The sequence below is a fragment of the Macrotis lagotis genome, chromosome 8 (assembly GCF_037893015.1).
Source record: "Macrotis lagotis isolate mMagLag1 chromosome 8, bilby.v1.9.chrom.fasta, whole genome shotgun sequence".
Classification (NCBI taxonomy): domain Eukaryota; kingdom Metazoa; phylum Chordata; class Mammalia; order Peramelemorphia; family Peramelidae; genus Macrotis; species Macrotis lagotis.
The window spans coordinates 194679510-194704754 of NC_133665.1; the positions used below are offsets into that span (position 1 = coordinate 194679510).

General features: G+C 46.2%; 3 protein-coding genes across 4 annotated transcripts in view; 1 reads left to right on the forward strand and 2 right to left on the reverse strand.

Annotated features, from left to right (window-relative positions):
• ASPN (asporin) overlaps window positions 1-7743 on the reverse strand; it is a 31080-nt gene extending 23337 nt beyond the window's left edge. The window contains exon 1 of the mRNA XM_074199302.1: window positions 7483-7743. The gene's annotated coding sequence lies outside the window, so the exon portion shown is untranslated. The remainder of the gene's footprint in view (window positions 1-7482) is intronic.
• The window catches only part of CENPP (centromere protein P), a 162064-nt gene that overhangs the window by 87013 nt on the left and 49806 nt on the right, over window positions 1-25245 (forward strand). The window lies entirely within an intron of this gene.
• Window positions 17590-25245, reverse strand: part of ECM2 (extracellular matrix protein 2) — a 32220-nt gene continuing 24564 nt past the window's right edge. Inside the window, exons 8-10 of one of the 2 annotated variants that reach the window (XM_074199288.1) lie at window positions 20435-20574; window positions 19782-20108; window positions 17590-19440 (exon numbers count right to left, since the gene is read on the reverse strand). In XM_074199288.1, the coding sequence (XP_074055389.1) occupies window positions 19275-19440; window positions 19782-20108; window positions 20435-20574 (633 nt within the window). In that variant the 3' untranslated portion in view covers window positions 17590-19274. The remainder of the gene's footprint in view (window positions 19441-19781; window positions 20109-20434; window positions 20575-25245) is intronic. The other variant, XM_074199289.1, reaches the window with a different exon arrangement.

The following is a 25245-nucleotide window of genomic DNA, read 5'->3' on the forward strand; positions in this document are numbered from 1 at the left end:
GGAGTCCTGGCCCCTCTAAGGAGCAGTGGGGCTGCCTGGATGTCAGTGATTGGGGAAGTTGCCGACAACTGACTCATCCATGGCACGGCTTCTGGCCCGCTGTCTACTTTTCTTGCAGCTGACCCTTGGCACTGGCAGATTGCTTGAGTTCATCTGTAAGTCAGTTGTCTGGATCGTCAGACCGTGTTTTGACTTGCAGTCCTTCTCTGGACAGCCCCCTAAGTGTCCCCCTTGGCAGACACTCCAGAACCCAATGGGTGATAGCCCCAGAAGTCCAAACCATCTCTCCCTGCTCCTGACATCCCTTCCCAAGGAGGATGGGGACGACCCCTCCACCAGACCCCGGGGGGATGACCTGAGGCCACAGCAAAGGAAGGTAGTGAGGATTTGGTTAAGTGGTAACTACAGAAGGCAGAGAAGAAGGCTCGGGGAAGACACTCTGAAAACAGTTGGGTTTAAGGGATCAACATGCAAGCGGAATAAGTGGGGGATAATAGGCAGAGGGAGGGGAAGGCTGTAGCTCCAGGGAAGGGCCAGAGTGAGGTTCTGCTGACTAGATCCTGAAGGTCTGAGAAGTCTGTATCTGCCAAACATTATGTGGGGCAGAGGTATTCCAATGCTGATAAAAGGTGGGCCAGAGCTTGAGATCAGTCAAAGAGCCTCACAGTTCCTTTGACATGACCCAGCCCCCTGTCCTCCATTTCATCTCTGGACCCAGCCCATTGTCCATCTGTCCTGTCTGTCCCATAAACAGTCACTACTATATGAGCTCTCAAGTGTGTTCATGTGCGTGTTGACATCTGGACAATCCATCCTGTTCATCCACTTGGTCATTCTTGTGTAGATGGTCAGGGTGCCCTCCTTGGAGTGAAGATAGATTCCTTCTGTCATAGAGCTCAGCAGAGCTCTGAGTTGTCATCAGTGGTCCCCAAACAGGAGCCCTGGAAGATCTCCCCCACATAGGGAGTGCCCCCAGGACCTGGACTTTGCCCTTCATCTCCACCATCACGACAGCCAAAGCTTTGGCAAGTCCACATCCCTGGGTTATACCTAATTCTTAAGACTGTCCCTGAGAGGAGAAATGAAAGATGACTGTCATATCCTCCAAGGCCTGAGTGACCTGGATTTTGGATGAAGGGCCCCTCAACTAACAGTGGCCACATGGGCTCAAAAGCAAAGGGCCTGGTATATAGTAGATGCTTCATAATTGCTTGGTCCTTTCTCCCAATAGGATCTCTCGGGGATCAATTGTTAAACCTAGGAAAGCTGTTCAGGAATTGGGTTCTCTCAGCTGCCTGTTTTCCCCAATTATCTGTAAAGATCATTTCCAGCATTCATTGTTGTAAGGCTTTCTCCCTCCCCACCATGAGATAGCAAGTAATCTGATCTGGGTTATTCATGTACAATATTTCCATATTAGTAATGTTGTGAAAGAAGCAGCACAGCGGTCTGCTCTAGTCTGCATTCAGACCCCTTAGTTCTTTCCCTGGAAGGGGATGGCATTTTTGCATCTCACATCTTTTGGAATTGTCTTGGGTCACTGCAGTACTGAGAAGAGTGAAGTCCATCATCACTCAATGTTGCTACTAGTGTGGACGATGCTCTTCTGGCTCTGCACCCTTCACTTGGCATCAGTTCACGCAAGTCTTTCCAGGCTTTTCTGAAATCTGCCCACTCATGATTTCTTCCAGAACAATAGTCCTCCTTCACATTCATGTACCACAACTTGTTCAGCCATTCCTCTCAATTGCTGGATCAAAGCACTGCCTAGTTTTATAGTTCTTTGGCCTTGCTTCCAAATTTCTCCCTAGAATGGTTGAATCATCATTCACAATTCCACCATCAGAGCATGATCCCAGTCTTCCCACATTCTCTCCAATATTTATCATATTAACAATCTGATAGGTGTGAGGTGGTATCTCAAGAGTTGTTTTTACATTTATCTAATCAATAGTGACTTGGAGCATTTTTTGATATGACTATAGACAGTTTTAATTTCTTCATCTAAAAACTGCCAATTTATATCCTTTGATCATTTATCAATTGGGGAATGATTTATATTCTTATAAATTTGACTGACTTCTCTGTATATTTTAGAAATGTCTCTCAGCTATCTTGTTATCATTCCTAAGGTATGCATGATCTTTCTCACCTTTGGTCTTTCTCCCCTTCAGCTTCCTCACCCATCAGTCCCTCATAGTTGGCTCTCCTCTCAGTTTGCCATTTTTGTCCTCATTTTTGCTTCCTTTCTGAGTCTCAAAGGCTGGGATTTCTAAATTACAGATGGCTGGGAGTCTAAATTACAGATGGAAAACAGTTTCTTGCAAGGGGGCTTGCCATTCTTTTCTTCCTGGGGTGACTGCAGGATGACTTGGTTTGGCCAGAGAACTTTCCTGTCAACAGCTTTGTCCTTCCTCTCTGCATTGAAGCATCCTGCTCATGGTCTCCCACCATCCTTCTCTGCGGGACTTCGCGGAGAAGCTTTCACCCTACTCAATGCTGCCTTGGCCACCATCTTTCTCCATTGGCGAGGCCTCCAGCTGTTTGCTGAGTGAGACCCTTTCTGGCTCTTGGGGGTCTCCTTGTTAGAGCAGTCGATTGACATAGGATGCAGTTGTTACAATGGGTGTCCGTGTCATTTCTGCTGTCCATTTCCCCCTTAAATTTTCTATAACTTGTTTGGAGTTGAGTCTTTTTCATTTTGTGGCTTGCATTTTTATCATTACTATTATTCTTGGTTGTTAAAGTTTTCATTCTCCACTCTGATGAGTTGTTTGACAAGCCAAACGGCTGACTCAGTGATCCTCCCACAACCAGGATGACTATTTTCCTCTCTCACAAATTTCAATTTTGTGTTGTTACTTGGTACTTTCACTGGTCAGTGTTGACCAATTTGTTTTTAAAAGGAAGTGATCCTTCAGCGCCATCCACGTGTCTCTGGCCTTCCCCGGGGCTCTGTCCCCAGCCCCAGCTTTTCCCACCTTAGCACCCAAGTCCCCAGGTGTGGGAGGTCTGGTGAGGGCTGGGGAAGGTCTTAGCCATTCTCCCTTGAGCTCTTCATCCCTTGGTCTGGGGTCCCCCTGACTAGCCTGGTAGTCCCTGACTAGAGCCTGCACACTGCTGTCATGGCCTCCATCACCACATACAGTGGTAAGTGCTAAGGATGGAGGCAGGGAGAGAGAGGAAGAGGGAGAGAAGGGAAAGGAGGAGAGGAGAGAGAGACAGAGAGAAAGAGAGAGGAGAGGAGGAGAGAGGGAGGGAGGGAGGGAAGGAGGGAAAGTCCCTGCCCTCTAATAGCTTACAGTCTAAAGACTGGGTGGGGAATAACATGAAGTCCAGGTGAAGGGAAGCCAGGGAAAAGACAGACCTGAAGACTTGTGTATTTAGTCCAGTGAGGAAACTGAGGATTTGAGGGACTAGTGACTCACTCCACAGTCCTGTCCCCCACCTCCCTAGCCTGGGCCTCCCTCACCCCTCCCCTGCTCTCCTGGGACCCTGCCCGGGCTGTTTCTGAAATCACAGTCTCCACCCTGGAAGATCTCCCAGTCTTAACAGGCAGGCAAACTGAGGTCTGACCAATGGGGGTCATCTCTGAGGGCCAGCTTGCAAAAGGCTTTCTGCACAAGTGATTCCCCCCAGCTTTCCCCACCCTGCCATCATCAAGGCTACCCACCCCCCCAGAGTGTAGTCAGTGTCCCTGAGGGCAGGGGCCCATTTATTTTGTGTATACCCATCCCCAGGGTTCAGAACAGTGCTTGGTATGTAGTAGGTACATAACCAATGCATTCATTCTTTACTTCACTTCTTCCTTGTCCTCCACTCCTTGTGACTTGGAGCATCTGCCTCCCCTTCTCTGGGCTTAGTTCTCCCTTAGAGGAGGGGCCAGGTCTCCAGTCCCCTTAAGATTGATCCCTTTTGTCCAAAATTCAGTGATTCTGGTCCCTGTATCTTCCTGGGGTGATTCACCAGGCTTTGCCCCTCTTTTTCTACATCTTTTTGAGGATATGCTCAGGGAGTGCCAGGGGTCTTTCACATGCAATTCAACAAATATTATCGAATGCAAAGAGGGAGGAAAGAATAACCAGCCAGGCCTGGCCATGGGGGGAGCTTCTGTTTGGGGGAGATGGGTATGAGCGATTGTGGTTTGTGGGGGAGTGGGGGTAGGGAGTATAGCACATCCACAGAGAAGTGAATGCAAGTTAAAGTGAAAGGAGTCCATGCTCAGGACTGGTAAGGAAAGGCAGGACAGGATGAAAGCAGTGGTTATCCCCTACCCTCAGCCTTGAATAAGATTCTGACCAATGGAGATGAGGAGGGTCCCAGGCAGCAGTCCAACTCCGGACTTAGGAGTGGATGTAGAGGCTGGCCCAACAATCTGACCCCTTGTGACTGGGGCAGCTGGGGTCACTATGTTCCTCAGCAGAGGCCTGGGTCCTTGGACCCCGAGAGCAGCCAAAGTTCATGACTGGGAACTGCTGCTCCTTGGGGTTCATCTCCCTTTGTCATGTCAGAAGATAGGAGGTGGGAAGGTGATGCAACAGCATGCCAAGGCCTAGGTCAGGGGCCAATGATACCCATCTGGAAGCTTCAGCTGCACTTGAGCCTATGTCTTCTTGGCTCCGGGCCCAGCACCCTATCCACCACGTGCCTGGCCAGCTGTCTCCCAGCTAACCCTGGTTCTCCCTAAAGGATTGCCACCGGTCTCTATGACTGCAAAAGAAATGCCAGCTCTTTTCGGTGGAAGTTTCATGCCTTTCTCCATGATCTTGGGCTAATTTTCCTTGTGAGAACTAAAGGGTTTGTGCCCTTGACCCAAGCTCCTGCCCAGATGGTGCCAGAGACCAGACAGTCAGGGCTCCAAATCAATACTTCATCTGGGTGACTTTGCTGGGGGTCAAAGGTTCTTCTTAAAGCCTAAAACAGCTGCTGGGCTGCACCCAGCCCCAGGTCCATTGGGCAGCTTCCACTCCAGGCCAGGATGCTCCAAAGGTTTCTACAGTAGTGTCCTATTAGCGCAGTATCTGGCTTACAGTAGGCAATTCATAAATGCATTCTGCCTTTTCCCCTCCCCACCCCCAGGGGAGCTCCATGCTAAGGGTGTCCATGGGGTTTTAAAAAAACTGGACAAACACCCCCTAAGGGAGTGGCAGAATCCTATTTACTTGGGTTAGATACTTAAAGCCAAAGACTCAGATTTGAACCCCAGCAGTGGAGGCTCCCTCTGTCTTCCCTTGTTTCCCTCCTATTTCCAAAAGCAAGTCAGTCCCTGCTCCTCAGATTTTCAGAGTGAGGATGACAGTAAGGGTGTTCAAAGAACCTTACAAATATGAAGTCATCCAATATTCACAGCTCCTCTGGGAGGTGATTATCCCTATTTTACAGGTGAGGATACTGAGGCAGGCAGGACTCTAGGACCAACCCCTGTGTCCTGTGGTGCCACAGGAGGTGACAGCCCTCCCCAGGATCCCTCCTGCTCTCGGCATCATGTTCCGGACAGGCGTGACCCCAGGGAAGACCGAAGAGGAGCCTCCCCACTGCTATCAAGCATTGCATTTATTTGGGCCCCAATTTGCTCTGACCCGATAGACACTCCTCCTCAGGGTGCCCTTGGCAGCTCTCCTTCCCCAAGCCCATTTCTGATGGTCACTCACTATTGCTGGTTGTGACTGGTCCCGAAAGTCCTTATCCTTCTCCTCTGATCTCACAGGGATTCCCAAGCAGGACCCAGATCCAGGAAGACCCCAGAGACTTAGTATCTCTGTGGCTCTAAGCAGGTCACTTCCTGCCTCTGACCTCAGTTTCTTCTTCTGGGAAAATGGACATGCTCATAGCACCCACCCCAGGGAATTGTGAGATAGGATGGGCATCTCAGAGCTCTCTGTCCATGTCTGAGTTAGTGATACCCTCAAGGGAGGTCTCTTTTGAATCCTGTTCATTTCTTGGACTGCACAGGCTCTAGAACTGAGCTGGAGATGCTCTGGTCCAGGTGAACCCTCTGCCCTTGGGCCAGGAGATCCCGCAGCCCTCCCATTAAGAGAGTCACTCTGCAGACTTGCCTGGAGCAACCAAAGTTCTCTTCACTCCCCTCACCCATTTTATTTTTTAAACATAGAATCAGATCACTGAAATACTCAGGATCCCAAAGAACAAGGGACAGAAACCAGCCAGGTGAGAGTTCAGGTTGGCTCCTCTTGAACACAGAGGTTCCTTAACGTAGCCAGGACACGTCATCCTGGAGTGGAGGCCAGCTCCCTGTCCACTCCCCAGAATTGGGCAGTGTTTCAATTGATTCTTGTCTTCAAGACTCATTTGACAATTGGACTCTCCATCTCTACAAACTTGACTCTCTTCTCCAGAAATCAACTTTAGGATTTGAGAATCCAAGCAGGCCAGTGATTTCTCAGGAAAGAAAGGCTTGTTCTGAGCTCTTGGGGAGGCCATGTGTTTCCTTTCTCCTTTCTTTTCTCTCCCTCCAATGTTGGTTATTTTTCCCATCTCTCAAATCAAAGCCTCCTAGGCCTTGTTTGAGGACCAGGGGAGTCAGCTCTAAGGAAACAAAGAGCAAAGCAGCTTGTGGTGGGTGCTTTTTTCCTGGTGCCTGCGGTTGGTTTTTCCCTGAGCCAGTAGCCCTTGAGAGGGAACATAACGCCTCCCCAGCTCCCAACATTCCGATCCAGTGGCCAGGAGCCAACCCTGCAGCCCACAGCCCCTGTTCCGTGGCTTCCCAGGCAGGATGCCAAGCTCCTTGGGGGCCATGGGAGCTCAGGGCCAGCTCTGAGTCACTGATGTGGCTTTGGGATCTTTCTTGCTGGGACATCTCTTCAAGAGAGATCCCAGCCTGGTGTGTTGGGGCTGAACATCTCCAAGTGCTGCTCCCTGTGAGCCCCATGATTACAAGGAGAACCGAGAGTCTACCCAGGCTGGATTTCAATTGTTCAGAAACTGTAGAAATCAGACCTAATGTTTAATAATAAAGTTTCCCATTGTCAAGAAAAAAGACAGACTCGATGCTCCAAAGAAATTTCTAACATTCTTCTGTCAGGGATCAGCCCACATGACATAAGGTTCAAAGTCATCAGTCATCAGATCACAGAAAATGAGCATATTCTCATGGTAGTTCTCTTAATTTTAAAAATCACTTGTAGTCACATGTATAACAAAATATAAAGATTCAGGAATGTTGACTCATAGCCTAGTTAGGAGTAAAGAATCCTACAGCTATGAAAATATGGATATGAAGAGATTAAATATATTTTAAGTCATAAACACACAAAGAAAAACTTTACCCTTTGGCAGGGTGTTGATTTTTTAAAGCACTAGTAGTTAATGGTGATGTTGTCTTAATCACCATGGAGAATGAAATGAGAATAGGCAGATTAGTTTCATCTTTTTCTTCTACAGCCCCTTATCATTATAAAAATAAACTGTTTCACTGTTCCACTGCTATCTGTCTATAGAGGACAGACCAACAAGAGCACCTACCCTTTCAGGCTCGATCAGTCCTCTGGCCAGCCTGGCTTCCCGGCTTCCACGGAGGTGAAGGGTAGTAGAAGGTTGAGGTTGTCCTGCTCTCTAAAGGAGGGAAGAAGCTGCGAAGGTGTTCTAGAGACGCCTTCCCCCAAACGCTTCCCCAGTGCAGCTGGCGCCCTGGCTGATACTGAAATAAACGGCTTCTCCAGATTATCCCATTTTAGTACTGAGGAGCCAGATTAAGGCTTGTTATTGCTCATGTGTTTTCCATCACTGTTTGTATCAGAGCCAAAACTTCTCGTTAAACTCTAGACGTCTACTGTAAGAATCTGGAAGAAAAAAAACCCCAACCCTGCAATGTAATAATGCATGGCCTCTCGCCATTGAAGGGATAGTGTAATCCTTTCAAGAAGTACCTGGTGGTAGGAAAATCTCCATAACTAGTTGTGACTTACTTTTAATCCCCCACCCCCACCCCAAATGGAATAAGAGCAAGCAGTGAGCAGTTTTTAACCAAATGTCTGTTTGGGTTCAGCAACCAGTCACTTTAACTACTGGGAGAGCCTAGGGGGTGTTGGCATGCTGATCTTAGAAATCTCTTCTACCCTTATGATTCCAGGAATGGGGGTCCAAGCATTTCAGGTGCCCAAGTAGAAGCTCCTCAGCCCCTGCCGTTCAGGGGGCAGTGGCGGTACTATTTTCAATCAATAACATTGTGCCCTGAATCCAACACTGCACCTTATCCATCCCATCCTTCCTTAGAGAGTAAACCTGCCATTTCCCATTTCTTTGAGGAAGGGATTGATAACTTCCCCCTCTGCTTGCTAGAGCCACAGAGATTCAGAAGGAATGAATGAAACTTTAAGTAGGTCCCCATAGGGGCCTGCTTGTGGACTTTCTCCCAATGAAGAGAATCCTCTCAGACAGACCTGACCAGAGAAAGCTTCCATGGAGCCCAGGCACTGACTGCTCTTGGATGGTTCCAGCTGTGCCCAGCCTCAGCAACAGCCGGTCAGCATGATCCCAAGCAGATGAGACATTCAGAAGTCAGCAAACATTTGAGGGGCTACCTGACCCCCCTTCTTTCACAACTTGAAGAAACGGAAGGCAGAGAGATTCAGAGCCAGCCTGTGACAAAAGCAGGACATGGAGCCAGGTCCTTGCTGCCATGGCCTGGACCATCTCTCTTCTGAGCTTCCTCTCCTTAGGGAAGAACATACCCCAAAGGTCAGCCAGCTGGGTGCTCCCCCAGCACCAGCACCAGGACCCTGCCTGCTCTGATTCTTCATCCTCTCAGAAGTGGGTTGCCCCCCCAGCCCCAGATGTCATAAATGAACAGTCACTGGTACATTGCCCTGGCAAGAAGACCCCAGAGGTTTCCCTCCCAGCCCCACCGGGCTAAGAACAATATCACATCTTGTTAGATTCAGAAGGGAATTCATGAAGTAAAAAGACTAGTTGGAATGAATCAATCAGACCTTTCAGGAAGAGATTATCCTTTCTGAACAGGGACCAGGCAGTCGAGGGAGGGAGTCTTAACTGCCTAAAAGCAGGCTCCCAGAAAGGCCCCCACCTAACCTTGCCCCTTGGCTCTCAGTGGGCAGCAGGAAGTAGCCAGAATTCTGGAGGATTAGCACAGATGAGAGTATCTCCTCCTGGCCAGGTCCTTCTGTTTCCCATGCAGGAACTAGTGACAGTGGGGAGCTGTCCATGGCTGAAGGACATTTGTTCACAAGCCTGCATGGGGCAGGCTTCACTCCCAAAGCTAGACCTCAAAAGACTTGCCATGCGGATGACAGTGCTGAATTAGAAGATTGCCTTGTCCGGGGCCTCCCCTGTGTGGGTGCTGCCTTGGCCCTGGACCCTAGTGGCTTCTGATACCTCTATTTTGCTGCAGCCTACTTGTGGCTTGACAACAGTCTTGTCTCCCTGCTCTCGGCTGGTCCCCAGCTCCCAGGCTCCTCTTCGCTGAAGGCACCTCTGGCCTGACCTATGCCCTAACTCAAGGCAGAGCCAGTAGAAAGAATGGACGGTGACTCCCTTTTTAAAAGCAGGATGTATATACTCTTCCCTCTCTCCTCCTCTAGAGGAATGCACTGCTCCGCTGTCCTGGGTGCACTTACCAGGCTCTTATCAAGTGTTCCTCAGCATTAAGAGGTGAAGAACAATGAAGGAAAACAGGGATCAAACTGATCGAACCTGGATGAACAAACTCCTGAAAAGCAGCTCCTCTGTTAACTGTGGGGAAAATCTGGCCAGGGCCATGTGGACAACCCGGAATGTTGTATAAAGGGGCACTTCCCTTCTTGGCTGGGTAACTAAGCTTTGTAGATGAGTTTATGTCAATTGGCATGGGGCTGAAGCCCACCTGGACCTCCTCCTGGTGCAGAGCAGAGGGAAACTCGGCTTTGGAGTCAGGATGGCCCAGCTTTCGATTCCCCACCCACTCACACACTAGTGGACCCTGGCCAGGTCTCTGAACTCTGTTCCCTTTTCTTTTTCTATAAAATGGGTATAATTCCCCGCCCTTTGGGTTTATTGTCAGGATCAATGAGACCCTAGAAGTAACCTGTCAAAGAAATACTGGTGTTGTTGTTATCATGATGATGCTCCAAGATGAGTACCAGCTGGGACCAAGGTAAAGACCTTCAGGTCCTGACTTCCATAGGCAGAGGAAGTTCATAGATTAAGGTATTTATCCTACTGATTCAATTGCAGCACAGGTTTTGGGAGATGACCTAAACCCTATAGGGTTACACCCTAAAAATGCAATGATTTTGGAATTATTGGGTTAAGAATGTTTGGAAATGTATATGTGAATAAGTTCATGAATAGAACTAAGGGGTAGTCCATGTTTAATTGGATTAGTGTTTTAAAAGTAGATTAATTTCTTTGCTGTAGAACAGAGATTCTTAACCTGAGGGTCATGGATCCTTTATTAAGCAGGTTTCAATGGGCCATGAAAATAGATGGAAAAAGCTTCCCTCTTTATTCTCACCAACCTTTACAGGAAACTTTGCATTTCCTTCAATTATTTAAAACTCTATTCCTGAGAAAGCGTCCCTGTCCCTCGTGTACCCCACCCCTGGCTGACTACACTAGGAGTCCATGGCATGAAAGTAGAAAGTGGTCAGGTGGTCTCCATGGCTCTGCATCATTTCTCAGGGAAACAGATCCTTGCTCGCCAAGCTGACTACTGCATTTCTGCACCAGCCTATGTCTGCAGAGCCAGCTAGGGAGCCAAGGGACAGATGGCAGGCCTGGGCCAGCCCCCCGCAAGCAAGGTTCCCTGGAGCAGTTTTGCTGCCCTCGCTTTTCTCGGGTTCTTGAAGTTTCTGAAATCATCCCCCATAGAAGCTTCCCTTGTAGGGAAGAGGAACAACACTGAACTCATCATCCCCCGAGCCAAGATTATTCTTTCCATTGGTGTGAATTCTCAGGTCTTTCCATTATTTCCCATACGGTCATTCCATTTGGCTCTCCTTGCACTTCCTGCACTTCCCTCCAAGATCCTCTGACATCCTCAGGGTCGCCCTTTCTCCAGGGACTGAATAATTAGAGCGTGTTTACACCACCTTTCTGGGTTTGGACTCATTCCCCATGGCAGCCCACTTCCATGCTTGCTGCCATCAAAGTGCTCCTCTTTATTTTTTTCCCCAATAAGACTTTTTACTTTGTATTTGACCTCCTTGGGGTAACTAAGTTCAGTAATCATTTACTAAGCATCTTCCATGGACCACAGCTGTGCTCAGAACCAGGGCACAAAAGGAAGCTAGCTAAAGGAGGGGGGGTGAGGAAAAGGGACGTGCTGGGACATGGGGGCATCTAGAGAAGTTGGGCCTAGAAGCCCTAAGATCATATACCCAGGAGAGAAGTGGGGAATGAGCTCTGGCCTTCATGACCCCCTCCAGTTTTGTACAGGGTTGAGATTCATGCCCCCCAATCAGTCAGCATTTCTTAAATACCTATGGTGTGCTTGGCTGAGGCAGAGCTTGGGAGGAAGAGGAGTACCACTGCTGAGGAGATGGAGGGTGCTGATGTGATCTCAACTAAGAGCCTCCAGGGAGGCCTGGGGGCCTGGGTAGGGGCGAAGCGGTGGGAGAGATCTGTTTCATACAAGGGGCTAAAAGGGTATCAACAGGTTAGTCCCTTTTCCTGCCCAATTCCTCATTAGTATCTCTGGCTTCCTCCAGAGCTTCCACTATCAACTGTTTACATTTCTGGTTATTTTTTAAGAAAGATTTTATTTACTTTGAGTTTTATAATTTTCCCCCAATCTCACTTCCCTCCCCCCATCCCCCACAGAAGGCAGTCTGTTAGTCTTTACATTGTTTCCATGCTTTACAATGATCTAAGCTGAATGTGATGAGAGAGAAATCATATCCTTAAGGAAGAAAAATAAAGTATAAGATAGCAAAATTACATAATGAGATAAGTTTTTCTTTTTTCTAAGTTAAAGGAAATAGTCTCTGGTCTTTGTTCAAACTCCACAATTCTTTCTCAGGATACAGATGGTATTCTCCATTGCAGAGAGCCCCAAATCGTCCCTGATTGTTGCACTGATGGAATGAGCCAGTCCATCAAGGTTGATCATTACCCCCATGTTGCTGTTAAGGTGGACGATGTTCTGGTTCTGCTCATCTCACTCAACATCAGTTCACTTTTGCCCATTTTCTAATTCTGTTGTGTAACAGCAGGCATTCTCTTGGAGATTTCTTTTCTTCAGGATTAGGGCACTTTGCTCATAGAGCCTTTCTTCTCATTGTGTCTTCCTGTCCTCAGAGCAGCCTTGTCCTCTGGAGAATGACACATAGACTCACATGTCCGTGTGGCTTCCCTCCAGTGTGGAATCTCAGACTTCTATTGGGGATATTCCTTCAGTCTCCCTCCCCTGCCATCCTCTCCTTTCTGCCTACTTAGCATCTCTAGCCCAGGTCTTGGGAAGCTCCCAGCTGGCCTCCCTTGCCAGCCTCCCTGCCTCCAGCCCCTTTCTAACCCATTGCCACAGGTAGTGAAGGGAGCTCAGACGGGGAAACCAGCAGCCCCAAGTTCAGATGCGGCCTCCTCCCAGAAGCCTTTCCTAGCCCCTCTTGGCTCTCCTGCCTTCCATCCACATTCTTGTTTGCCTGCTATCTCCCTCATGAGACGGAACTTCCTAGGGCAGGGACTATCTTGGGACATGTCAGCCCCATAGCAGGGAGAGGGCTCAGCAGTCGAGGCAGCCAGAGGCTCCAGAGGATGCCTGTGGCATGTTGGCCAGGTGTGCTAGCTTAGGCGGGGCATGGAGCAGGGCAGGCGCACCCTACCTGGAAGGCAAGGGCAGGTTGTGACCCGCATCCTTCGTGTGCCAAGGGCCGGGCCCACGCGCTGCCCATGGTGGGACATGGAGAGTAAAAGAGGAGTGGCTCCCACAAGTTTGGCTCCACCATCATAGCTTCCCAAGCCTTTCCTTCCTTGCCTGTGCTCCTGAGACACAGAACTCAGAATTCGATAGAGCCTCTCTGCAGCTCCTTGCCTTAGATTTGGTGGCTGCAGCAGACCCCAGCTGGCCCCCCACAGAGCCATGGGATGAGCAGCGTGTGCGTCTGTTTGGCCACAAAATGTCTGTTGCTCAGAAACAGCGCATGCCATTGTGATGTGGTGATGTGCTGGTGGCTGAAGCTTCCCCGGATGTTCAGCTTTCCCCCGGCTGCCCTTCCACATTCCTTCTGGGCGAGCTCTTCTCTGTGGGGCTCCCACTTCTCTGAAGGGGGGGGTGATCAAACTCTTGCTGAGCTAGAAATTGGAGTTTTCCTTCAAAAAAGAAAAATGGCATGATATTTGGAACAAAGAAACTGAATTCCAGTTATGTTTTCTAGTCTCTAGAATTGGTTTCAACCTGTTGAATTAAATGCTGCATTAAAGATGTATTAAGGTCTGTTTAAAGGAAGAATAAAGCTTGTTTGGTCTGTTCACAATATTTTGAAGATTGACTTGTGCTATTCCCATCTCACTCCAGTAGCTCACATGCTTATTGGGGAATTGATTGCTTGAGAGGCAGAGTCTCTTCTTTAGAGACTGGAAAACCATAACAGGAATTAGGTTGCTATAGTCCAAATACCCTGTAATCTTTTTTATTTTTTAAAGGAAGACTCCTAGTTCTAGCTCAGCAAAAGGAGCTAAATCTTTGCTTTCCTTGTGAAAAAGTGCAGAAAGACTAAAAGGCTGAACTTGGGAGTCACTAGTCAATGGACTCTCCTGAGTCCCTTGGAGGCTGTGTGACCTTGGACAAGTCACCTTTGAGCTCCACCTCCCTATCTGTAAATAGCCCCTGCATCCCAGGGTTGAGGCTTTGTGGGATCATTTAGGTAAGCCCCTGTTTAGAGTCCTTGGACCCATCAGAAACCAGTGATTATTGCAATTAGGGTTTCCACTTCCTTTCCATTTAGAAGTAAGCATAGCCAAACAAATTCCCATCAGAGCTATGTGTCCTATGGCATAGATGGTTCATCTGGCATTCTTCATCATCAATCCCCAGGAACTTTGGTTGGTCACTGTACTGCTCAAACTTCCTAAGTCTTGAAACAGTTTATTTTTAAAGTATTCTTATTTAAGTAGAAGCTGTTCCTCTTCTGCATACTTCCCCAAGCCATCAGTTCCTGCACATCTAACCAGCCTTCTCCAGCCACTAGAGTATCCTACTGTCTTCCTAGACAGTCCTATGTCATCATTTGGTTAGCCATCCCCCAGGCAATAGGCATCCCCTCAGCTTCTCTATTGCCACAAAATAAGGGAGTTTTTGGTATATAGAACATTTTCTTTCTTTAAAAGAAAAATCTCTTAATAGTAGTGGCACATAGGGCTCAAAGGGTAGGCAAGGATTTGGAGCAGAGTTGTACCTTGTTCTCCAGAAAGGTTTTAGGCAGTCTCTGTTTCCCAGAGTGTCTCCAATGTCAATCATTTTCATTTGTCATCTTTGCCAGTCTCCTGGCAGGACATCCTCAGCTGGGTTAGTTTGAATTTCTTCCTCAGAAAACTGTCTGCTCCTATCCATTTACTATTTATCAATTAGAGAAAGTCTTCTACATTCGAATTGGTTCCTTATGTGTTCTAGAAATGAGAGTGCTGCAAAGAGTTTTTCCCCCTAGTTAACTATTTCCTTTCTAATCTTAGTGACTGTGTTTCTTCATGCCAAGACTTTCACTTTTATGTAATTAAGATTGTCCGTTTTTTCTTTTGTAACCCTTGGTGGCCTTGGTTTTGTCAGCATGACTCACTCTTTCTTTCTTTCTTTCTTTCTTTCTTCCTTCCTTTCTTTCTTTCTTTCTTTCTTTCTTTCTTTCTTTTTTTTTTTGGCTAGGCAATGGGGTTAAGTGACTTGCCCAAGGCCACACAGCTAGGTAATTATTAAGTGTCTGAGGCCGGATTTGAACTCAGGTACTCCTGACTACAGGACCAGTGCTCTATCTACTGTGCCACCTAGCCACCCAGCATGACTCACTCTTGATGAAGCCAACTGGTTTCTCCATTTTAGATTCTCCCTCAATGTCCTTCCCTTCAATCATCCATCCAGGAAGTTTTTCACTATCATGCTCCGCTGCCCTGAGTTTGTAGGTTCTGATCTCCCCCCTTATTAGAAAAGCTCTCTTCATGTTCCAAAAGCTTCCTAGCAGCTCTTTCTATAGAGGCAAAGAATTGTAAATTGAGGCAGTGCCCATCAGTTGAGAAGTGGCTGAACAAGTTATGGAATACTATTGTTCTAGAAGAAACCATAGAGAAGCATGGATGAGTTATGGAATCTGATGCTGAGTAAAGGGAGCAGGAGAACGCTGTCCACATTAACAATAACCTTGTGAGCTGATCAACCTTGATGGAAGCAGCTCCTCTCAGCATTTCAGAAAGCTAGAACCACCCTGGGAGACTGGCTAGGGACAATGCCATCCCCATCCAGAGGAAGAAAAAAGGAAACAAAACAAAACAAAACCCAAAAATACCCCCTTCAGAATCTGAATGATCACCAGATTCACTTTTTAAAAATTTCTCTATCTCACGGTTTTCTTTCTTTTCCCTTGGTCTTGATTTCTCATACAAATGTGTATGTATGGTATTCCCCTGACTGCTTACCCATGAGGGGAGGGGGTGAGAAGAGAGGGTGGAAAGAAATTACATAACTTAAAAACAGAAAGTCTGAACCTTCTTCTTTCTGTTATTGTCATCTTCCATACAAGTTCTGAGCCTTGTCTGAGCCTCTTTTACCTCAACTTCCCTGAAGAATCAGCCCAGGTCTCTTTATTTTTACAGGCCCATCCTTACTCTGTTCTCCACCGGCTTGTTTCCTGGCTTTGTTCCCTCTTCTCTATGTTGCTGTTGGTGTTTGTTTTTCATCCATATTGGTCAGTGAGTTCTTAGAACATCTACATGGCTTCCATCAGAAATCTCGTTTTTTCCCCCCTTAGACTTTCATTCTTGAACATTCCTGCCAGTCAGTGTCTCCAGGAAACAGTGCTTCCCTGTGCATGGTGATCAAATCAACTGGCCTTTCTCCTCATTATTTCCCTCACCTTTGGGAAGGTAAAATTCTATTGAGGTGAGCCAAGAATCAACTTTGGATAGAGCCAGAGCCCCACGTGATTGCTGAATGAGTGACGTTCCTATCCCTCCTCCATCCTGCCTCAGTGTCCACCCTAGGATCTGCTTTCCAGGCCTCTTACCTGCTCCCTCTTTTGGTCAAAGTAGAATGAAGTATATACTTCAGTTACCAATGTGCTGTGGGGTGTGGGGTGTGCTACAGGCCACCGTGACAGAAGACAGAAAGAGATGAGGGGTTAGGAAGCCTCACACACAGACATGTTTGTAACAGAGCCGGGATTTATCCAGACAATCTGCTGGAGCCTCTCATCTTTCAGAGCCCAGGGGGACAAGAGGCCTGGGGGGCCAGGCCTCCCCAAGGAGGAGGAGGACGACCAGCTTTGGAAATGGTCAAGTAGCCCAATTCTAATTGGCCTGCTCAGCATTATGGTTCTTTGCTAAATGAATATCGTTCTACACCCCCACCCCAAATCCTTTAGTGTTGCTTTTAGATAAGGTCTGCCTAGTTCCATTGCAGTCATGGACTTCCCTGCCCTGAGTCACAGTAATACCTGTGAGGTTGCATTAAAACCCCAGCTCCTCCCCTTGTTTGCTGCCTAAGTCTTGGGCATTCATTGATAGACAGATGAGAAGAGACTTGTCTTTTCCCCTTTGGGTTTTGGCACCTGTGAACTTAGAAGTGTATTTGTCTTCCTTTGCTCAAAGCTGACCTCTGATAACTGACTGGGTGGACATCCATAGGCAGTCTTCTCCCTCCCTGAACCTTTTGTAGTGTTTTTTTAGACTAGCCACCTGACAAATTCACTCTCCCCAGGCTTCATCCCTGACCAGGAATCTCTCACAGTTTTCTGTTTACCTGTGGCCCAGGAATCCAGCCTCAGATATGACCGTGTAATCTTAGCCAGCTGTTCACATCTGGGGTGCCAGTGAGTTACACAGCCTGTCTGACCTTTCTTCACCTTTGTCAGTTGTTAGGGAGGATGAGAATGTTGCCGGGCTCTTGAACAGATGGGGAGCACTTTCTTGGGTGAAGTAATAGGGTTTGTGGTCACCATGTAGAACCTTGGAGGTGGGGTGGGTCTTATAGCCTGAGGTAAGCCACTACCCTGAAAACTTGGGGCCTCCTCACCAGAAGAGGAAGGGGAGGAGGAAAAGGAGGCGAAAGACATTGGGAAAGCCTCCTAAGTAAAGTCTCTTAAGCAGTCAAGTCCATAGCTTTGTCTACTAAAATGAGGGAGCTATCAAGAAAACGTCTAAGGGCCCTTTCATTTCTACAGCCCTGGGATGGATTGATCCTCATCAAAGGGATAAAGGGACTTGGGAGTCAGAAGAACCAGATTCAAATTCTGCTTCTGGCATCTCTCTCTGTAACCTTGGGTTGGGACTTCCTGAAGCTGTCATGGAGGTGGGTCAGTAGGGCAAGATTGAGAATCAAGGGAAGGCTTCGCATCAGGTTAGGTAACCTGGCCCTGCCCACTGGCTGCCCAGCCAGCCGCAGGAAAGGGCCTGGCTAGATTAGCCTGACTGGTGGAAGGGAGAAATTTGAGAGGGTCAGGCAGGAAGCCTCCTCCTCAGGGAACTTCTGGGAACAACTAACAAAAATCAGCATAAAGGGAAATTGGGGCTAGTGGGTGTTCTCTGATTTCATTGGTGGACATTACAAGTCAGTGAAATGAGAAATCTTCCAACACTTACTTGAACCCCTTTTGTTGCCAGTCTTATCCATGACATCTATCTGTGGACAGCAGTGGGGAGCACCTCTCTTTTAGCAGAGGAGATCCCTGAGGAGAAGGGGGGATGGAGAAGGAGGGTTCAGGGAATTTCCCAAGAAAACATTGGTTGGAGGTAGGGGTAAAATCAAGTCTAGGACCCAGGTCTTCTGCCTTCTAACATGGAACCTTTGGCACCCCATCATCAAGCCTCAGAGCACCTTCAAACACTGAACAAAGTCAAAGCAAATTGGGTTTGGTTGATCAGTTTACACAATAACTCAGAAAAACCAGGAAATGATTACATGATATAATTAGGGTCTCATATAAAAGGATGCCTCTTTAAATGGGGAGAAATGGGGGGTGGGGATTGTTTTCCACAGGGAGAAAATGTCCATGCCATAGTCCTGTTTTTATTTCTTAGGGGAAAGTCCAGGAAGATCAGTCTTGTCTTCAGTAAGCCAGCCTCTTTCCTTCTGTTTGTCTTATCCTTGAGATAATGCCTGAAGAGGGCCTGCTGAGCTGCTAGGGATTTGGGGATCTTGTTTTGGCAGGGACCCAGGGCACATGACTAGTCGTGGAGTCCTAGAGTCCACTTGTTTTCAATGACTGCCATGCGTGACTGGTGAAATGATGTTACCTGATAGAAGAGAATGACACCCATGGGGCCCTGAGCCCTGAGAGGCTGAGCCATGGTGCTTTCTGCAGCTCCGTGGCCATGGGGGCCCAGAAGATGAGCTGTGGTGTTCTCTGTGGCTCTGTGGTCCATGGGGGTCCAGACAGCGAGCTGTGGTATTCTCTGCAGCTCCATGGTCCATAGGGACCCAGATGCAGAGCTGTGATGCTCTCTGTGACTCTGTGGTCCATGGGGGTCCAGATGTTTCAGGCCCCAAGGTCTTTGGGGGGACCAGGATTTGTGCTTTCCATCAGCATAGGGAACTTCCAGTATGGAAATGCCCTTCACCACTGCAGCTCAGCCACTCTGGGACTTATTGGGTCTTAAACCTGGATCTTGCTAACTTCTCCAAGTCTAGCCCTGACCTCTTTCTTTCACTCAGTCTTTAGGCATCACTTATACAGAAGGATCTTATCCAGTTCCAATGTTTATAGAGCATATCAGGTTGGCTTTAAACTGATTTGTTTTTATTCCTTTAGCCCCACCTTTGTCCCTGTGGGTAACTCCTGGAGCAGGAATTCCCTCCACCAGTGCAGGTTAGCAGCTCATGCATAATTCAGGGTGTTGCAATGCAGCCTAAAGCCCTGATCTCATCCTGGGAAGACAGACAGAGGCCTTCAGACTCCCTGATCCAACAGCTGATCTTCCAGACTCTTGGCTCCTGCTGCCCAGGGGTCTCAGGACATGGGGGGGGGGGGGTTATGCAGCCCTGTCCCCTGGTCTATGGGCTGGAGAACCATGTGGAAAAGGAGTCAGAATCTTCCATTGTCTTTAGGAGGCATCCTCAGAACCATGTGCCACTTCTGGACCAATAGCTGCCCAGACTGGACACACGGCAGTGTCCCACTAACCTATTTGACCTTTTGTGGCTGCAGGATGATGCCTTCATGGAATTGAAGGCATGGAAATACATATGGTGAAATGGCTCGTGGGCTGATATAATTGTTTTCAAGATGCAGATGCTCCAGAGGGGAATCTCTGTCCCCAGCCCCGCAGATTCGCTCCTGGTGAAGGCGCCTAAGAAAACAGGTTAGGGATGGAGGTTGTTGGTTAGAGGAGGTACACCAGGCACAGCTCCAAGAGGAAGCAGAGCCAAACCACCCGCCCCACTCTAAGGAGTGAATTAGCCCAGGAAGACACGTTTCCTGGAATAAGTCCCCTTCAGCCTCAGTCTCCTCTCTAAGATGGGGCACCATCCCTAAAACCCAGGTACCACCTAGGTCCCCTCTGATCCTAAGTCCTCCCCACTTGAAGGATCTGTTGCTCTGAGATGAGGAGTCTTATAAAGCCATTCTGTTTGCCAACTTCGTTTTTAACCATCCCATCAGACAAAATCAAAAACTGAAGGAAAAAAGTACCGTATCTTGTTGTTATTGAGTCTCAGAAGGCGTAGTGAGGTCATGCGCGAGATCCCACATGGAATGGATTTTAATTCATTATAATCCAAGAAGATCTCTCTCAAAGAGTGGTATGCCCCATAGAAGGACACAGGATGGAGGCTACCGTCCTTCAGCCGGTTAAATGACAGGTAGAGGTATTCCAGCCCAGGCCTCATGTGGCCAAACACATAGCCAGGAATTCGCTCAATTTGATTCCCCACCAACACCAGGTGCAGTAAGGACTTGGGGAGGTAGGAGGGCACATGATAGAGCTTGTTGTAAGAAAGATCAATGGATTCCAGATTTCTGGAGCAAAGAAAAAAAAATAATAAAGAGTTTAAGGAGCTGTGCCAAGCCCTACTTGGTGGCGTCTGACTCATCTCCTTCTCTGGGGTCAAGGTTCATCCCTTCCTTTGTGCCCCTGACCCCAACCCTTGCTGGCTTTTCGAGCTTGTTCTTCCAGTCAGTCTTTTCCTCTGGAGTCTCCTCTATCATTTTCTTTCTAGTGACCCTTCCTCCCTGCCTGCAGAGAGGTACCTACCGCTGCACCCCATGCCCCACTAATCATCTGGAAGTTTTGTTGGTAAGAAGAATTTAGTAGTGGGGAGTAATGGATATCAGGTGGTACTCACTCATGATGGATCCATGCCAAAGGATCAATCCTGTTTTCTTCAATTTTATTGTGATGTAATACTATGACGTTGAGGTTTCTCGTGTGGTTAAAAGAAGTTTCTTTGATTTCTTCAATTTGGTTATTTTCCAGATATAATTCCTATACTCAACAAAGAGGACAATTAGAACCATCCTGCCATTTTCTTCATTTTCTTTGTGTTAGTGTCAGTTATCAGTTGCTACTGGCTGAGGAAAAGAGTCCATTTCCTAATTGATCACCCAAGAGCAACACAAGTTGAGTCCTGATTGAACCAATTTCACTTAGACTTCTTTGTATTCATTTAATTTTTCATAACCCAATGGATTCTGTGACTCTTGGGAGTTTTATTTTTATTTTTATAAATCTAATCCACGTCTGGGCAAAAGTAGCCACAGGTATGGCTTAAGATTTAAGACTACCTTAAGATTAATTTTGGTGGACAAAAAGAATGTTTTTGTCAAGGTTGTGAAATTTCTAACAAAATCCTCATGCCCTTTGGTTAGGGCTAGACAGGCTTCAATTGGACTGGGAGATGGGGCTTGTTATCAGTTCCATGATAATGCTCTCTTCCGCAGGCTCACTTCATGAGGGATGACAGGCCAAGCTATAGGGAAGCCCCACCTGCTTCCAGGGCTGTTTGCTCCCATTAAATTGAACAGATAGAATAGGCCATTCCAATGGGAAAGAAAGATGGGGGCCGGAAGGAGCGAGGGGCTAGGAGTCTAAATGCCAGGTGCCTGTGTTTCCCAGTCCTAGGGTATCAGACTGTTGGTTACCAGTGAGGATTGGTTGAGAGAATTAGATCAGTGAAATTGCACTCTGGACCAAAATGTGAAAATATAGGATTTTTAAAAATTAAATAATAAATACCTATTTTTGTTATTTCATTTTTAATGTCACTGCAAAGGATTCACCTATACATTTCAGAAATGAAATACTAATTTCACAACTGGAATTCTGTCATTCTATTTCATAATTCTTAATATCTGTCCTTAATTTTGAAGAAGACCACAACATCAGAGAGGTAATGTCATGACAAGCACATGAATTGGATTTGAGTGGGGGGTTACTACGCTACATCACCAGCCTCACTTTCTCCTCCTGCCATCTGGGTCCAGTGGCCAGATATGAATCAGGATGACTGGAGATGGCCCTGCATGCAAGGCAATCAGGGGTGAAGTGACTTGCCCAAGGTCACACAGCTAGTAAGTGGTAGGTGTCTGAGGCCAGATTCGAACTCCTATCCTCCTGACTTCAAGACCAGTGCTCTATCCACTGTACCACCTGGTTGCTCAGGATTCTTAATTTAGGAGGGGAAGCTAATGTTGGCAACCATTTTTTCATTTCTTCAAAAAAAGTTTTTTTTGGTACAGATTTAATGACCAATATTGTTTATGAAATTAAAATGTTTTAATTTTACATTTTTATTTTTATTAACTTTATATAAAACTTATTAATATTGGTGGTTGTCCTTCTCAAAGAGGACCAAAAATGTTAATTCTTACATGAAACTGTAAACTGATATCATTTATGGACCATTGTGTTTCATTACAATCTAATACCTAATAATAGCACTGTCTGCCTGGATCCACTGTGCTTTTCCCATTTTTAATATTAAAAATAATGCTGTCAGGAATATTTTTGTACAGGAGGATTGGTTTTCCTTGCCACTATCCATAGGGCATCACCCTGCCCTCCCCAAAGGGCCCCAAAGTTACCCACTGAGCCTTTTCTTTAGCTCTCTGCTGAGTGCCTGTCCACACCCGTTCTGGGAGAATTTCGTTTGATCATTTCTTTATTATTTCTTCTAATTTAAGGAATGTGATGTGATAGTTAGCAATTTTCTCTGTGGGTTCCTCCTTAAGGATCAGAAATGTTTCTAAGGAACATTGTTTCTCTCCTGTAGAATCAATACCCACAGCTTTCTGTTCTACAACAGCTTTGTCATCACAGAATCTAATTTCTTTTCTATGATTAAATTCATTTCTTTGGTCTTTTCTAAGTTTCTAATGTGTCAAATAACCATTTTCTGTCTCTGTCTTAGTTGTCCTAGACTTGTGAGTCTATTTTGCTGTCATTATTACTGAATTTTCAAAATCTTTAGAGAATAAAACATTTTATACTTCATAGTCTGATGGGAATTTATTGTTGATTTTATATCTTTAGATCTATCAACACATCCTTATGACTATATTCTAGGCTGAGCCATGGCCATTCTCATTTTGGCCTGCACCGCTCGCCAGGGCTCCTAAGAGAGTTATTGAAAAGCAAAGTCCTTCCCTAGTATTTTGTGAAACTTCAGGATCTCCCAAGGGTATTTGTCCCCAGTTCTCCATTCTCTCCTTTGTTCCACTGATCTTTTTTTTCTACTTTTCATATAGTAATGGCTAGTTTTGATTATTATGCATCTGAGACCTGTCAGACAGTCAATAAAGTGACCACAGAGTTCCCTTGCCTTTCCTCCCTCCCTTAATTTCTCAGAATATTCTTTTTTCTTTTTCTTTTTATTTATTTTGAGTTTTACAATTTCCCCCCTAATCTTACTCCCCTCCCACACCCCCCACAAAAGACAATTTGCCAGTCTTTACATTGTTTCCATGTTGTACATTGATCCAAATTGAATGCGATGAGAGAGAAATCATATACTTAAGGAAGAAACATAAAGTATAAGAGAGAGAAAGATTAGACAAGATATCAGGTTTTTTTCTAAATTGAAGGTAATAGTCCTTTGTTCAAACTCCACAGTTCTTTCTCTGGATAGAGATGGTATTCTCCATTGCAGACAGCCCCAAATTTTCCCTGATTGTGGCACTAATGGAATGAGCGAGTCCATCCAGGTTGATCATTGCCCCCAAGTTGCTGTTAGGGTGTACAGTGTTTTTCTGGTTCTGTTCATCTCACTCAGCATCAGAATATTCTTGACTGTGTGTGGTTTTTTTTATAAATGTAATTACTTTGTCCAATTTAGTAAATGTCCCATTGATATTTGGGCCAATATGATGTGATGTGGCCAGTCCAATGGGATGATGATGGTATGAATTAAGTCAACCTAGTTATTGTCAATGACAATCTCACTAATTATTGATTTTTGTTAAAATTGCTTTTGTAGTTGATTCTATGCAAGTTGGGTTTACGTCTTGAGAAATTAATGTCATCTGCACACTGTTGCTGCCTCCTCTTGCCCTTTTCCAACTCCCCGGTGTCAATCTCCCCCTCGCCACCCTCCTCTTTGGAATGTAAGCTCCTTGAGGGCAGAGATGATCTTATATGCTCTTTTTGTAACTCCAACCCTCAGCACATTGCCTGATAGAGAACTACTTCTATGTTTTATTTATCTAATCTATAAATGTTATTATAGATATTTTTCTTTCCATCTTTTTCTTGTTTTTTTGTTAGTTATCTATAGAAATATTGCTTTTGTGGGTATGATGTATTCTGGTATTTAGCTAAAGGCATTCATTATGTCCATTAACTTTATAAAAAATATTCTGTTGGTCTTTCTAAAGAAACCATCATGTCATCTGGAAATAGAACTGCTTTGGTGACTTTTTTGTCTCTGTTCAATAGATACCATTTCTAAAACAAGACTGAAAGTATTTACAAACCCTATTTTTAGGGAAAGCCACTTAATGGTTCCCCATTTCACATAATGCTAGTTTATTGTTTCAAATATATTTTTATTATACATTAAAGTAAAATTCTTCTATTCATATACATGGTCATTTTTTAAAATTGGCAATGGTTCTATTTCATCAAAGATATGTCCTGAATCTTCTGATCAAATCATATCCATATAGAGGTTTTCTTGTTAAGAGGATCCTGCTGCTATGTGGGGAGCCCTGTTAGGCTGTGGTAAATCCCATTTCTCAACATGGAGCTGGTAGCACTCTTTCTGCCAGTGTGAGTTGCCAGTTTGCACCATTATCAGGACAATGCCCTATTTTTGTTTTTAAGTTTGAGGATCAGACCCCTTGGACCCCTCAGGAGGAGGTAGAAGGCTTTTTTCTTGTTGGAGAAACATTTTCTATAGCTTCAGAGATTATGTGTTCTTCAAAGGTTGGATCTGGTTCTTTGCCCCTTTGTGTCTCTAGGTTTGGTACAGGGCTGGTCCCTAGTTGTTAGCTGAACCATTCAGAATTCACTTGTGAATCCATTTGGTGCCCCTGCCCCACTTGGTACAGAGCAGCTCATTGGTGGTCTAGTCTAAGACATCCTCGGCAAAGTTGCCCAACTATCATTCCCAAATGGAGTCCTCACTGCGTCTGGGCCCAGCTCAGAGAGCTCCTGCAATGGCCTCTTGCCTCTGGGATGCAAGACCAGCTCTTCCTGTGACCTTAAGGCCCTTTGCCATCTCTCAGAAAGAAAGGAAATGAGATACAAGCGCCCACTCTGAACAACGACACCATCTCTTTGGTGGTCCCTCCAGCCTCATAGTGAGCTCCCCTCAGGAATGCCCATGTCAGACACAGATGATCACCCAAACCACCCCTCTGGCCTCTGCCCCAGACTACCAACTTATTGCTACAAATAACAGTCAATCCTGTCTGGAATGGAAAGAAGAATAGCATTTGGTCACCTTCTTTTGTCCTTTGCTTTGGGGGGGATTTTCTAAACAGCAGATGTTTCTGCATCTCCTAACCTGAATTTGAATTAGTTTTTTGAATACTCCATGTTAAAAGAAAGTTAATACAAGTGTTCCAGTGTACCTGACTGCTCCCTTCTGCCCGGTTGGCTCTATTGTGCCCAACTGACTTTCTGTCTTCTACCTTATTTACTCTCCTCTTGTGCCCA